This window comes from Athene noctua, chromosome 1 (assembly GCF_965140245.1).
Source record: "Athene noctua chromosome 1, bAthNoc1.hap1.1, whole genome shotgun sequence".
Taxonomy (NCBI): Eukaryota; Metazoa; Chordata; class Aves; order Strigiformes; family Strigidae; genus Athene; species Athene noctua.
This window is the reverse complement of record NC_134037.1, coordinates 128182481-128195922: the sequence shown is the minus strand read 5'-3', so window position 1 is coordinate 128195922 and position 13442 is coordinate 128182481. Positions and strand designations below refer to the sequence as shown.

General features: G+C 37.0%; 1 protein-coding gene across 2 annotated transcripts in view; it reads left to right on the top strand.

Annotated features, from left to right (window-relative positions):
- Nucleotides 1-13442, top strand: part of AFTPH (aftiphilin) — a 47471-nt gene that overhangs the window by 20747 nt on the left and 13282 nt on the right. For both annotated transcript variants that reach the window (XM_074923491.1, XM_074923401.1), the window contains exons 3-6: nucleotides 3930-4081; nucleotides 4618-4744; nucleotides 5062-5118; nucleotides 7308-7430. In XM_074923491.1, coding sequence (XP_074779592.1) covers nucleotides 3930-4081; nucleotides 4618-4744; nucleotides 5062-5118; nucleotides 7308-7430 — 459 coding nt within the window. The remainder of the gene's footprint in view (nucleotides 1-3929; nucleotides 4082-4617; nucleotides 4745-5061; nucleotides 5119-7307; nucleotides 7431-13442) is intronic.

Here is a 13442-nt window from a genome sequence, read left to right as displayed (position 1 = left end):
ATCATTCTCACTTGAAAGTCTGTGGTATTTTGATTGTTTCAGGTGGTGATTACCACATATCTTGTTTACCAAAACTTTCTATGCAGTCGCAAACTACAGGACTTTGTCAGTGTTTGGAAAATCACAGTTAATTTTTAGAGTGGCAGCTGTAGCCTTCATTCACATCTTCAATAAGTGCCTTTAAGAGAATTACTCTTCTAAAATGGCAGTGGAGAACACTTGTATCAAATCTTTTAGTGATGTGAGAAGTGGATAAAAGTTCTTGGGTTTTTTCTGCCTTTTTTTCAGTATTTTTTCACCCTGAAAGACATGACACTGCTGTGTATGACAGAAGTATTTTTTTACAGTCTGTTTTATACAAACAGTAGATTGAGGTTTGTAGAAGATGGACACACTTATTTCAAAATTTTGGTGATGCCCTTCATACCTGGGAGCTGTGACCACAGGATTTCATTACCAATTAGAAGATCAAGTTCAGCTGCTTCTATTAAGGACATTGCCACTGTCTGGTGTATGTGTGTTTGTACACTCATCCCTGTGTCCATTTGCACACATAGAATTAATTACTCTCGTTTGCTATGGAAACCGTTCTTCTCTGTCGTATATAAATAAGGGCTAAGCATTTCTGGAAACTTAAAGATGAAAGGAAGTGTAAAGAATCCTATAATTAAACTGTTCCTGAAATTTTGGCACAATTCTTAAGCTCAAATTGAAACTGGGTGCTGACTGAGATGCTGCTTGGTTCTTAGAGGCTTTCTGTTAATTCTTTCATTACCTAAGTGAGCATATTCTTAGTCACTAGCATGTTCTCATATGTTGATCCTTTCCAAGAAACATGAAGCCTTGCTGTTTTCATGGTACAGTGCCTTTTGTCTGCCTCTTCCTTTTCACTGGGGATATGTATTCCTGCTGTATTACAGAAATGAAGTAAGCGTCACCTGTTCATGTAAGATAAGGGCAAGTGATATATTGTAGGTAAAGTTAAGTTTTAAAATGTAAGTAGAGCATGCTTTTGTATGTGGAAATATTAGGCTAGAATCTGGAATACTGTTTAGTTTTACTTTCTAAAAGTGTAACTTGGTGTCTTGGTTCTAGCCAACAAACACAGAACAGCCTGCAAGTGATGTAGCAAGTACTGTAACTTCCTGTATGGCCAAAATGATTGGGCATTAAGAGATGATTAAAAGAAAAATTATATACTGTAGAACATGACTCATTATGGTCAGAATTTACTGGTGAGGTAATGAAGAAGAAAAGAAAATACGAGAAGTGTGGGTCAGGTATACTGTGTAATTCAGGCCCTTTGATACTATAATAATTATAGCAGTTTGACATTATGCTTTGCAAATAACTGAACCTGGTGGCTGTCCCTGTTGGACACTTCTTTCACAGGTAACAAAACTGAAGAGCTGATGTTCTAACAAAGTTCATTTTCATGCTTTTAGTGGGTAGCTGCTGAATAGGGAGAATGGACTGAACAGACTTGGTTCCCACTTGGTTCCTGACTCCAGTACAGAATCAAGATATTCTGATAACATGGTGTTCGCCTCTTATGTTTGCTGATGTACATGGTCAGTGGTTTGCTTAATTGAGACAAGAGGCAAATTTTCAGATAAAAAATCAGATGAGAAGTATTATGGATACCTGTTATAATTACGAAGCAGATACTCTGGTGCCTAAAGGTTTGTTCCAACTGTATCACTTGGTCTAATTAAAATATGTAACTTCCACTTACCAGCCTTGTTTCTCTGAACCTTAAATCATTTTGATTGTAACACAAAACCTCTGTCTGAGGTTTACATTTGTAAATTCAGTGTTGCTGCTGGAATATGCTGCATCTCCACAGGAGGGCTCTGCTGGCATAGCTATACTAGCACACACTGTGGGATGCTCGTGGGATTTTCACCTACTCAGTTTCTTTTCCATTTCCCCAGTAGAAAAGCTGAATGCTGCCCTGTGGGCAATGCAGCAGAGTATGAGGAAGGTGCCTGTTGAGGAGCTCCAAACTGGAAAGATAAAGTGTTCATTTTGTGCTAGGCTTGCATCTCTTTCCCCTACCAAGGAGAGAGTCAAGTGCTGCTGTTAAGAACAAGTACATTGGAAAAAAAGGCTTTAATTTTTATGAACATACCTTGAAATTGGTACTTTTTAATAAATGTTACAAGATTGCTGGTTGCCTGTCTTTAATGAGTTGAACTGGGGAAAAAAAATATTCCGGTGGTACCTCTGATGTCTGAGAGTGTTCGTGGAGCTAAAATAAAGTAGAAATTCTGTGGATATTTGGAAATACAGCAGAGATAGAAATGTAAGGGAAGAACTTAAAAAGAAGATAGCATAATAGCTTATAAAAAGAAAAATAGGGGGAGTGGATTTTTTTTTCTTTTGTGGGGGCACGAAGTTGTTTAAGGGGTTTTTAATTTTGTTTTTAATATTAAATCCAGCTGTCAAGGTCCAAGTGGCAAGAACTGAAGTGTTCTCCAGTGCATGCTGTGGAATTAAAATGCCTGGAAACCATTAGTACCAATATATGCTCTTTGTACTGCTGAGACCTTATCCTACCCAACAGCAGTGATCGTGTCACTGATGGAGAGAAAAGCAGGAGATATTTGGTGTCTTATGAAACTTAAGAACCCTGTCTGCCCTCCTAAGATGCTGAAGTTTCACTTCTCCCAAGGAACACTGAAGGGATGGTGCCATCAAGACACAATTTCAACTACTGTGACAAGCAGGAAATCCTGCCTGGTCTCTCAAAACCATGGGATATAGATCCGTAGCCCCCTCTCAAAACTTCTGAGGGTTTATATTTACATACTTCTGGTATAAGGCAGCAGAAAGAAGGTCAGATGAGAGTAACGTAGATAAAGTTGTGGTTATGCAGACCGTGCTGCTATCTAGCTGGCTCCTTATTCAGCTACAGTAAAACTTAGTTGGGGATATTTTGTGGGTTTTTTAAGTTATTTGGCTAGCAAAGAAACATTTGCAAGGTTGGCTTTTAACCCTCACAGGATCACAACATTTGGCATCAACTGTCTGAATCATGAATGGAAGGAAGGGGAAATTGGTTACAGGAAAGTAACTTTTTAATTTAAATTGAACAACCTCTAGCATGTAAAAGCACACAGATGGGTTTAGGGGAAAGAAATTAACACCTTAAATAATGCTTCTTTTTCTTTGTTAGTTTTTTGATCTGGAGAAGTACCAAACACATCTTACAAATACTTTTTGACAAACAACAGGTTTAAATGCCTTTGTCTTGGCTCTTCTGCATTATATCTATTACATGAACCGTAGCAAATGAAGCTGGGGATTCATCTGAGTCATTGGTACTAACAGTTTTTAGGAAGTGTGTTTTCTTTGGACTATGAATAGTTCTTCCTTACCATTTTCAAAGTTGTTATCACACCATGAGCATGTTGTGCATCAGGCTAAGTTTTGTGAGACCTTTAACTGCATACCTCTTACAAGTGAAGCTGTGTTCTGAATCAATGTTATGTCTCAAGTTTGGATTGAAGTGCATAGTCATTAAGTGAAATTATATTGATTGTACCAAGCTTACTGAAAAAATATGTTCAGTAAAATCCTTAGCACGTGTATATTTGGAGACTTTAACACATCTTAAGTAAAAATAGCATAGTATTTGCTGCACGTGTTTTCTGCTAATTTATAACAAAGAGTGACTCTGGTAAGAATTGTTCTGGACTCTTCCATAAAAACACACTTTGCAAAGGGTAAGATACTTACTGTTTCTTGGTAGCTAGCAACCTGTATTTGGTGCTCAAAAAGTCTTGTGGTCCTCTGACACTTACCTATTTTGTGGTAAGTGAAACTTTGTATTAGATACGTTATGCTTTCCATCTTATTTTTATAATTTTGGACTACTCTTAAAACAGTTAACAAAACTTGACAGAAATATTTTCTCTTTTATATAGACAACGTTGCTAAGTCGTCTGGAACGAATATTTGAAGTCTGTTTTCCTTCCATGCCTGTTCTTGAAATTAAAGAAGAAATAAGTTCCTTGAATCATTTGTTGGAAGCAGGTGAAAAGCAGGTGACAGTTGAGGAGACCTTAGCAAATACTGGGTAAGAAGCTACAATGAAGTAAATTTAAAAGGAATTAGAAATGTGTGATCTTGGGAACTTAAAACATATAGTGGTAATTCAGAACGAGTTGTTTACTTCAACTGTTTTGAAAAACTGTTGAGTAAAAATTATTTATCTAGCAGAATGCTTGTTTTCAGCAACTGTATATGCCAGGAGTATTTCACTTAGCGTATCGATTTAGTCAACAGCATATCATCATCTTTTAAGTGATGGCTCTGAGTTAATCAGAACATGCATTTTAGTTAAGCTTGATATGAATTGCTGTATTTATTCCTGTGATGATGAAGTCTAAGTAGGCCTTGTCTTGTCTGCTGTGGACATAATTTTCCAATAATAAGTCTGAACTATAATTGTTCTGAGAACACTATGCAGTTTTGATTCCCTGGGGTATGGTGCTTGGGTGTAAGTTTAATTGGAATGTATAATAAGTCACTTGCCTTAAAAACTCAAATAAATATTCGAAGCTGCTAAGCAGTTATTCCCGTTGATAACTTGATTTATGATGGGTTGTATAGGGAGCTGATGGACGTGTGGACAGAGCTGCAGGATATCCATGATGCATATGGACTGAGATACCAGTGGGGTGGCTCCCACAGCAACAAAAAGCTTTTATGCTCCTTGGGAATCGACACAAGAAATATTGTGAGTCAGTCAATAAAACTTGCTTTCTAAATAACAGAGCTGCTTTAAATGTAAAAGCAGGTGGAAGTCTTCTTGTATGTATGCTTGTCTCTTAATTGCATAGCTGCACTGAACATGGCTTTTCGTGACAGACCATTTGACAACTTTTTACAGGCCCTATTACTATTAAAAATTGCATTAGTTTTTAACCATTGTGTTACTTAACATAGTATTTATTCACTGATGTTAATCTTATACAAGTTATATAATGCTGAAAAAATATTATCGTCACTGACACAGAAACTCCTAAGTAAATTTTTTTGTTGTTGTTTTATCAGCTCTTTACAGGCAACAAGAAACAGCCTGTTATAGTACCCATGTATGCAGCAGGACTGGTAAGCTTTTTTTAGTGTTAATTTTTTGTTATAGTTCCAACAACATTATATAATGAAATATATTCAATGACATTAAGCACCAAGTGTGCTGAAAGATATTTTTGTAAGTATGGTTATGGCATAGGCATCAGTAAAAATGCTAGAAAAGAACCATCAAATACACAATTTTCGTCATATGTGCAAGCAGATACTTATGAAAAACAATATATTTATTTAATAAGGTGAGCTAGCTAGTCTAAGTTGAGTTTGAGGCATTTTCTAAAAAAGAGAAAATTGATTGAAGTAATGTATTAATGTGTATGCACCAATAAATAAAAAGTTCCTGTTGAATTTTAACTATTAAATATAAGGTATAGATTTAAAAATGTCACTCAAACTTGACATGAAAAACTAGATCGTTAAATAGTTGTCAAAAATGACAGGAACATCGAAATTAATCAAAACGTGAATTTGCATCAGCACTTGTGGGAAGCCCTGGCACTAAGACCAGATGCTTCTCAGGAAGGTTAAGAACTGCTAGATAGCTACAGTAATCCATGAAATATGTGTAGGAAGTTTTCTCGGCACTCTCCAGCATTCCTGTTTGTGCAACTGTTTCTCTGACAGACTGTTTAATTACTTGATTGCATCTCAGTATCCCCAGGTTGAGAGATGTATGATAAAGCCTTGCAGTGTTATTGGCATATTAAAGGACCCACATACATATTAGGCTATTTATGCATTAAAAAGCACTATGTAGCCAGTATTGTTGTATTGCCCGAAGTGCTAGATAAAAAATCAAGCATAGTTTTGATTTCTGTAGGTTGAAGGAAACTTTCAGACATTCAGAAGATAAGGTTTGCCGTTTTTACTAGTCTGAGCAGAATAAATCCGTTCTTTTTTTCTGGAAACCTATGGGTGTATATGTATGTGTACAAACACACATACACTTATATGGTCATTCACACACTGAATATAAAAGGATTACAGTTTTTCTTGGTATATATTAAGCCGATTTAATCTGTAGGTTAATTTTGTAGAGTGTCTTCCACAGTCAGTTTCTAGAGCTGCTGTTTTCTGATGCTTCAAGGTCAGCTCATGCACTTCTCTGGATGTAAGCACGGTATTCTGATACAGAAAGATAAAACAGCTCATAACAATTGCTGTTTTCCTCCTGTAACACGTTTGTGAGCAAGGCTATGTTTGCGTTCAACTTGTACAGTTATTTTTTGCAACAGAGCATTATCTCCTAAATTTTGTATATACTTGTTCACACAATAAGCTGGATAGAGATGGTGGTAGTAGTAAAGGGGCTTGCTGCTCTCTATTGCTACATTGCCTCATATGTTTCTCTGCTGTCCGAAAGAGCTGATTTAATGGCTGGTTAAATTCTAAGCTCCCCCAACGTAGTGTAGAAACATTTGTGAAACAGTTGATCTTGGTGGCTGACTTTGTGAAATTATTTTAAAATATGCTAGCTGCAAATCCAGTGGTTTTATTTGAGGGATTCTTTTCTCATACCTCGTTGTTCTGAGGTGGTTTGCATGTCTCAGTGCAAACCTTGGTCTTTCTGTAGATCTCTTTCTCATTCTCAATTTTATTCAGGAACATCAGAGGTTTCAGACATTTTTCATAGTACTGTTTAGCTTTGAGCAGTTTCTTTAAAATTAAAAAGGTGGGTTTAATTATTTTCTTAATACTTTTTAGTGCATTTATTTCTGTGTCCATAATTATTATTCTTTGTATCATTCTGCAAACTGATAATTTGGCTTGTTTCTTCTGAATTACTTAATTGTTGAAATGGAATGAATGCACTTGTATGCTTCTGGTGGGCCATTTGATATTCCTGGAATAGTCTACACACAATTGGGAGGAGATGTCACCTTATCAAGTAACTCTTTTCTCCAGCTTAAATTACAATATTGAAAGTTGAAAGCAAGCTCCAGCCAAGCACTTATGTTTCTGTTACTGGTTCTAAAATGTTTCTTAGGCCAAAGGTACCGGGATGATTCTCCCTCCTGCCCCATCTCCTTCAGCCCCCCTCACTGAAAGTGTCCCAGAGATGTATGGTTACCCCCAAGACACTAGCTGAGGGTAGTATTACCTAGTAGTGTGTTTTCTATTTTTTTGCATTTGCAGTTCATATATATGTAAGTGTGTGTGTGTCTGTGTGTGCATGTGATTTTTAATTTATTTCTTTATCTATTTAGGGTATGTTAGAGCCTACCAAGGAACCTTTGAAACCAATATCTGCAGCAGAAAAAATAGCTTCAATAGGGCAGACACCTCCGGTATCACCCGAGATGAACACATGTACATCTGATCAGTTCCAGGTAAAAAATAGAGAAAGAAGAGGGAGGAGAGGAAAAGAACAAATGAGGGAAACAATGGGATGCCTTGCTGCTTCCTTCATATTTAAAGTATCTGGATGGTGTGTTCAAAGAAACCTGTATGTAAAAGGCAGGTGTTCCTTGTGTCAGACTGAAGTCCTGCTCTTGGATCTACTTTTCATGTGTGACTGGAAGGGAGTCCCTATGATAAGACTGTAGGAGTTGGTGGCCACCATTTAAGAGTCCTGATAATATCTGCTGTTACACAGCTGTTTGCTTTAAAGGGCAGGGGACAGTTATTTCCACAAATTTTAGATGTGACTTTACAGTTGACTTTCCTCCGGCTAACATTTTTAATCTTTGCTTTTTCTGGAGCTTATTATAGGAGTGTGATATAAAATGAGTTCGGAGGAGTTTAGGAGTGAGCTTTTGAATTCAATTGAGTTCTGTTTTGATGTTGTTATTGTTTCAATACTATATTAGAAAACCACTTTAATGTCATGCATGTTGCAATGTGTGTGGCTGGCAATCAGCTACTGGGATATGCAGAGGCATTTAATTTTCAGTGTCACCATAGTGGTACTTGACACATTCAGAGAGTCAGCTGTGTCCCTCCTTAGTGCAGGTCTTGTTTAATCTGCCCAGCATCTTTACTGACCTGCTCTGCTTGTGACTTCTGATTGAAGGCATTCCAAAATGAATTATTCTTGTGCTACACCTAACCTTAATACTAAGTGCTTCTGAGTATAGTGATTTCTTTGTGCTCTTTGCTCTGCCAGCAGTGCAGAGCTCTGTGACATGCTTGTACCAGAGGAGAAATTTTTTTTCATTGTGGAATAGCAGTATGTCAGTTGGGCTCAGAAACGAGGTTGTTTTATATAGTAATATACATGTTTGGTGATGCTTCTTATGCCACTTCTCACAAATAGTAGAACTGAGCAGCTGAACTAGGTATTAAAAAAAGGTAACAATTATGATTATTGCAACCAGTCTGAGCTGAAGAAATCACTTGTGTGGTTTCTATATATGAACAAAGTAGGAAGATTTTACTGGCTTTCTGCAGTGTTCAAAGTTCCTTTTTTTACAGAGGGGAAAACATAGATTAAACCATAGACTAAACATAGTGTAGAGAGCTGCAAGAGCCTGAAGTAGCAGCATCTCTTACATGTGCCATTTTCTCAGTTGCTTGGCAGTCATAGTGCTGAGTGCTGAAAATGAGAACCTCTACTTATGAAAGTCGTCCTTTTTTTCTCTAACTAGGAATTTGTATTTTTGGGTACTCCTGCAGCAGAATTTCCCATTACTTTTGTTGCAGCTTGATAATCCTGTCCCATAGCTTGTTCTGACAAGGCCATCTTGGTTCAACAGTTGTGGTCCATGAATACATACGAGAAGCTTCTTTGCTGTCTGTTTACACTGTTGGCCTTAGGTTATTTCTTTCCAGAAAGGCAAATACTAAAATAAGCTTTTGGTAAAGAGATGAGTTTGAGCTCTAACCATTAAGAATGCTAAGAGGCCACAGTTAAGTGACTTTTGGAAAGTTTCAGGGCATGAATGATCAATTCTCCACCTCAGAGATCTTGTTTCTTTCTTGACTGTATCTTCTGTTAATGTTTGGTGGCTTCTGTTTGCTTTTGGGAAAATCCAGCTTCACCTTCCTTGTGCAGACTGCCTCTTAGGAACATTCCAGATTGTAGTAGTATTAAGATGATGTGACCAAAGTTTGGTGAACATTTCATTAAGAACTGTGCCATAAACACTGGTAAATATGCAATTGGTAAATAGGCAATTTTAGCAGACCCTGAAACTTTTTATCCTAAACATAGGTAATTTGAGTGCAACAATTAGGTACCTTTAAGCTTACCCAGTTAATGTGTAATTATTTAGTTAAAACTTCTAAATTCTTCCATTTCCAGCTAGTGATTATGATGGGTCATTCTTATATTCAGAAACCTCAAGCTAATGGCTTTCTTTTTGAAAGGAGAGGCTCTGCTTAATAGATTCCCTATGCTTTGCTTAAGGAAAAGAGTTTTCCTTTGTTCAAAGCCTGGCATTTATGTGACTTGTACATGCACAGACACTGACCTGTATATATGTATGACTCCTGCTGAAGGCATAAAACTTTGGAAAAAAGACTGTGATGATGCAAAAATACAAGTGGAAAGAACATTTGTAGAAACAGAAATGCCTCTAAGTTTTTTTGGTTGTCGGTGAACAGAGGGAAGCAAGCAGAGATTTAAAATAGCATTAGAAATGAGGAAAAAAACAGCGAATAAGCTGCAGTGCTTTTTCCTCATTATTATATAAACTCTGTATGTTTTGGCCTCCTTTCCTGCAGAGGATCTTACTGGTTTGGTTAGTCTGTAGAAATACAGTGGACAAATTTCCATCTGAGCCATTTAAGCTATAAGGACAAATTTTTAAAAAAATTATTATTTCTCCTCTCAAGCAAGTCAAGTTACTGGTCTATCCCATTAGTTTGTTGTATGAAGATGACTTTTGTAGACTCGTTCTGCTTTATATTTGAAGGTAGCATCTAAATTCTTCTTTGATCTGTTGTTTATCTTGACAATTCGGGGTTTATTTCTCTGTTCCTTTGTGCTCATAACTGTGAGGCAGTAAACAGAATATGAAATAATCCCCTAATTACTGTTCCCTTTAAGCATGGTGCCTCAAAGACTTTGCAGGTCTGAAGTAAAAGCCTCTATCAAGGCACATCAGCTGTAAGAGAGGCTGCTCTAACAGGCAACCTTTGATTGTGAAACCCGAGATAGGTATCCTTCCTTTTTTTTTTTTTTTTTTTTTTTTTTCCTCTAATAGCCTCTGCTGTAGTGGGCTTCTACACCATCACCAAGTCTTCAGGCAGTGCTGTTAAAATATGTTCCAGTGCTTGTTAAAAAGGTTGCTATTTGGACTTAAATGTTGACTGCTTTCTCTTGATTTGATCTTGTTCTCTGGTTAAAGTTTTAAAGTTTATTTACCTGCTTCTCTTTGTCTTTCTTGAAAAAAGTTATCTGAATATTTCTGCTGCTTCACTATTGCTGCAAAGCATGCTCTTCTCTCTATTTGGACTATGTTTTTTTTGGTAGGGTCTAGTGATAGCTTTGTCCCAGCTAGTTTGCTTAGTAAGTTTTATGTTGGAATAGAAATCTACACTGACCCAGACCTTTCTAGAAGAAAATGACCAGTAGTTCTTTTCTGTGGGTGCCTGTTACAGCACATATGCATGCATGTAAGCTACTGAACTAGGGATCAGGTTATAATAGAAATATGCAGCCTACACTTGCTGGCTATTAGGGATTGAACCTTAATTAGAGCCCATGGGGTGACAGTCTTTAAAACTTTTAATGACATAAGGGACCATCAGGACTTCTAAAAATGACAGATGCAAACTACCATTTTATTAGCCACCAGCCAAAGGCTCCATCATGGAACTGCTCTCCAGTTATGCATATGAGAAAGATCCAAGAATATATGTAGCTTTGTTAACAGAATAAGAGGGAAAGATTTGCAGGTAAGAGATCTTACAGAACTGTTCTGTCAGATGTGACAGTCACTTAAAGGAACTGTCGGAAAAGAATAATTTTCAACTTTTGTAATTTTGCCAATGAATACACACAATGAAATGTTTGAATTACTTCCTTGTAAACCTTTTTCTGAAATGTTTATGATGTGTATTTGTGGGATCTATCTAAATATTGATACTATATTTGTATTACAAGCCCTTCTATTTTTTTTTCCCCAGCTTTAAGACAGCAAAATACTTTCTTTTTTTTAGTTAGTTTTATATTCCTCGGGTAATTATTGGCACAAACATTTACATTCTACTCTTTTGGATTATAAAAGCTCTTGCATAATACCATCCTAAAATTACTGTGTGAAAACATCTCTCACTTTGATAAAAGTGAAATATGATGCAGTAAAACCAGCAGGCATTTTAGTTCCCTCTTTCTCACTTCCTTAACATTCAGAGTAGTACTCTGACAGCTGGGTATACTTTTTCATTTCTGTACCATATCCTGTAATCTAAGATGGAGGGAGGAGTGAGAACAGTTTGCCCCAATGCTTGATATTCTTCTAGGTTGGGCACTTTTCCTTAAAGCATGTTATTAAAATAATGGTTGCAAATGCAGTAGTCTAGCAACCTTGAATCTCTGAAAGACAAAACATTACATTCCCATTTTCAGGGCATGTTCCAGTTGTCTGAGATTTCAATGCTGTGTTCAGATGTCCCAGTATAGTTAGTTTTTCTTAGGGCCAAGGTCACTAGAAACAGAAAACTTTTCCTTTCTGTTTAGTTGGCTTTTGCCTCTACCCTCTCCTTTCGCTTTGTTTGCTGCTGTATAGACTAGGGCTTGCCAGCATCCTGTATAGATGGGGTCTTCTTTAGTTGCCACCCCCCTCTTTTGCAAGTGGTGTAAGTCAACAGAACAGCCTCATCCCACAGAGCGGACTAATATACTCTTACTGATTTGGAGTCAGATTTTTTCCTCCTCCATTTTAGGAAAAATCACATCCTTTGTTCTCTCCTTGGCAAATTTGAGAATCAAGTCATCATTAAAGGGAATAGCTTAGCCAGCTGTTGATACCACCTTTTCTATGCAGTTCTGTCACACTCATCAGTTCTGACTCAGTCTTTTGACACAAAATGTAGTGGGTGTTTTCCTCAGTGAGAGTTGGTGGGAAGCTACTTTGTTTCAGTTTGACTTCATTTTCCTCAGGGCAGAAAGCTACTAAATTTTAATAGTCGCCTCCTTTTTTTTTTTTTTTTTCTGTATGAATCCCTTTTAATATTAATATATTTTAGATGTGACAAACTTTAAACAAGCTGCTGATGATAGTGATCATTACTGCATCAGGTGTAGCTTCCACACTGCTAACATTATGTTTCCATTGCCAGTAATTTCATTACCAAAGCAAAGTAGAAAGTGTAGCATCAGCTCCTTATGCTCCATGGAGTGAATACTGTTCTAGTTGTGCTCAGTACAGGAAATATTTTCAAGTCATTAGGTAGGAAAGATTTTTCTAGGCAAGGCATTTACTATAAGTAAATATAGAAATCACCAGCTCCCCTCATTTTTCTTTCTGTAAACATCTGTCACCTAGCAAAAGCCTCACAGCTTAATTGTACAAAGCTAGCTCAGGTTGTTACAGTCTTGATTTGTGAATCTGAATATTTTTTGTGTGTTGGATAGTTATAAGTTCTAAAAGTAAAAAAAAAAAAAAAAATTAAAGCCTAACTTTCTACAGAAGCCAAGAGAAGGTATGTCTCAGGCACTGGAAGTTTATCATCTAGTAATGCATTTGAACAATACTGCAGAGGACTTCCATTGCTATTCTTCCATAAGTGTGATTGTTCTGTTAGAAGTTGAGGGCATGTCCTTTCCCAGTACTACTTGACAGTTGACCTCACTGGGGAGAGATCAGAAATGTGATGCACAGAAGTAGAAAGATCAACTTACTTCAGACGTTTCTGATACTGTCCCATCAGTTTGTCCTGAGAATAGAGGAAGACAGCACTTGCAAGTTGCACTGCACCTGAACACACTTTCCCTGTAAAGCGTGGTCCCTGCTGCTTGCTTGATTTACCTGTGTGTGTGCAAAAGGCTCCACAAGAGGAAATAAGAGGAAAAAAGCAAGGATGGGCTCCCAGAAAAGGAGTCAATGTTTCAATGCTCCACTTGTTCAAACATGGTTACCAATGGCTTTTTTTATATATTGAAATGAGTTAATTGTTAAAGCATAATAAATCACAGGAATTTTTTTTTTTTTTTTAATTCTTTAAAGGGGGTGGAGTGGGGAAGGTGTTGATGGTTCATCCCTCACATGTAGGGACTATGTCTTTTAAAAGCAAAACAAACCAAAAGAATAATGGGCTGTTTGGTAAATAACTGATTTTACATATAATCAGGACAAAGCATGGATGTACAGACAGCTTTCACTAATAACCCTGTCCTAAATTTGCCCTATAATTGTGTATACATAACTCTTTATGCAAAATGCCTTGTCTTCTGT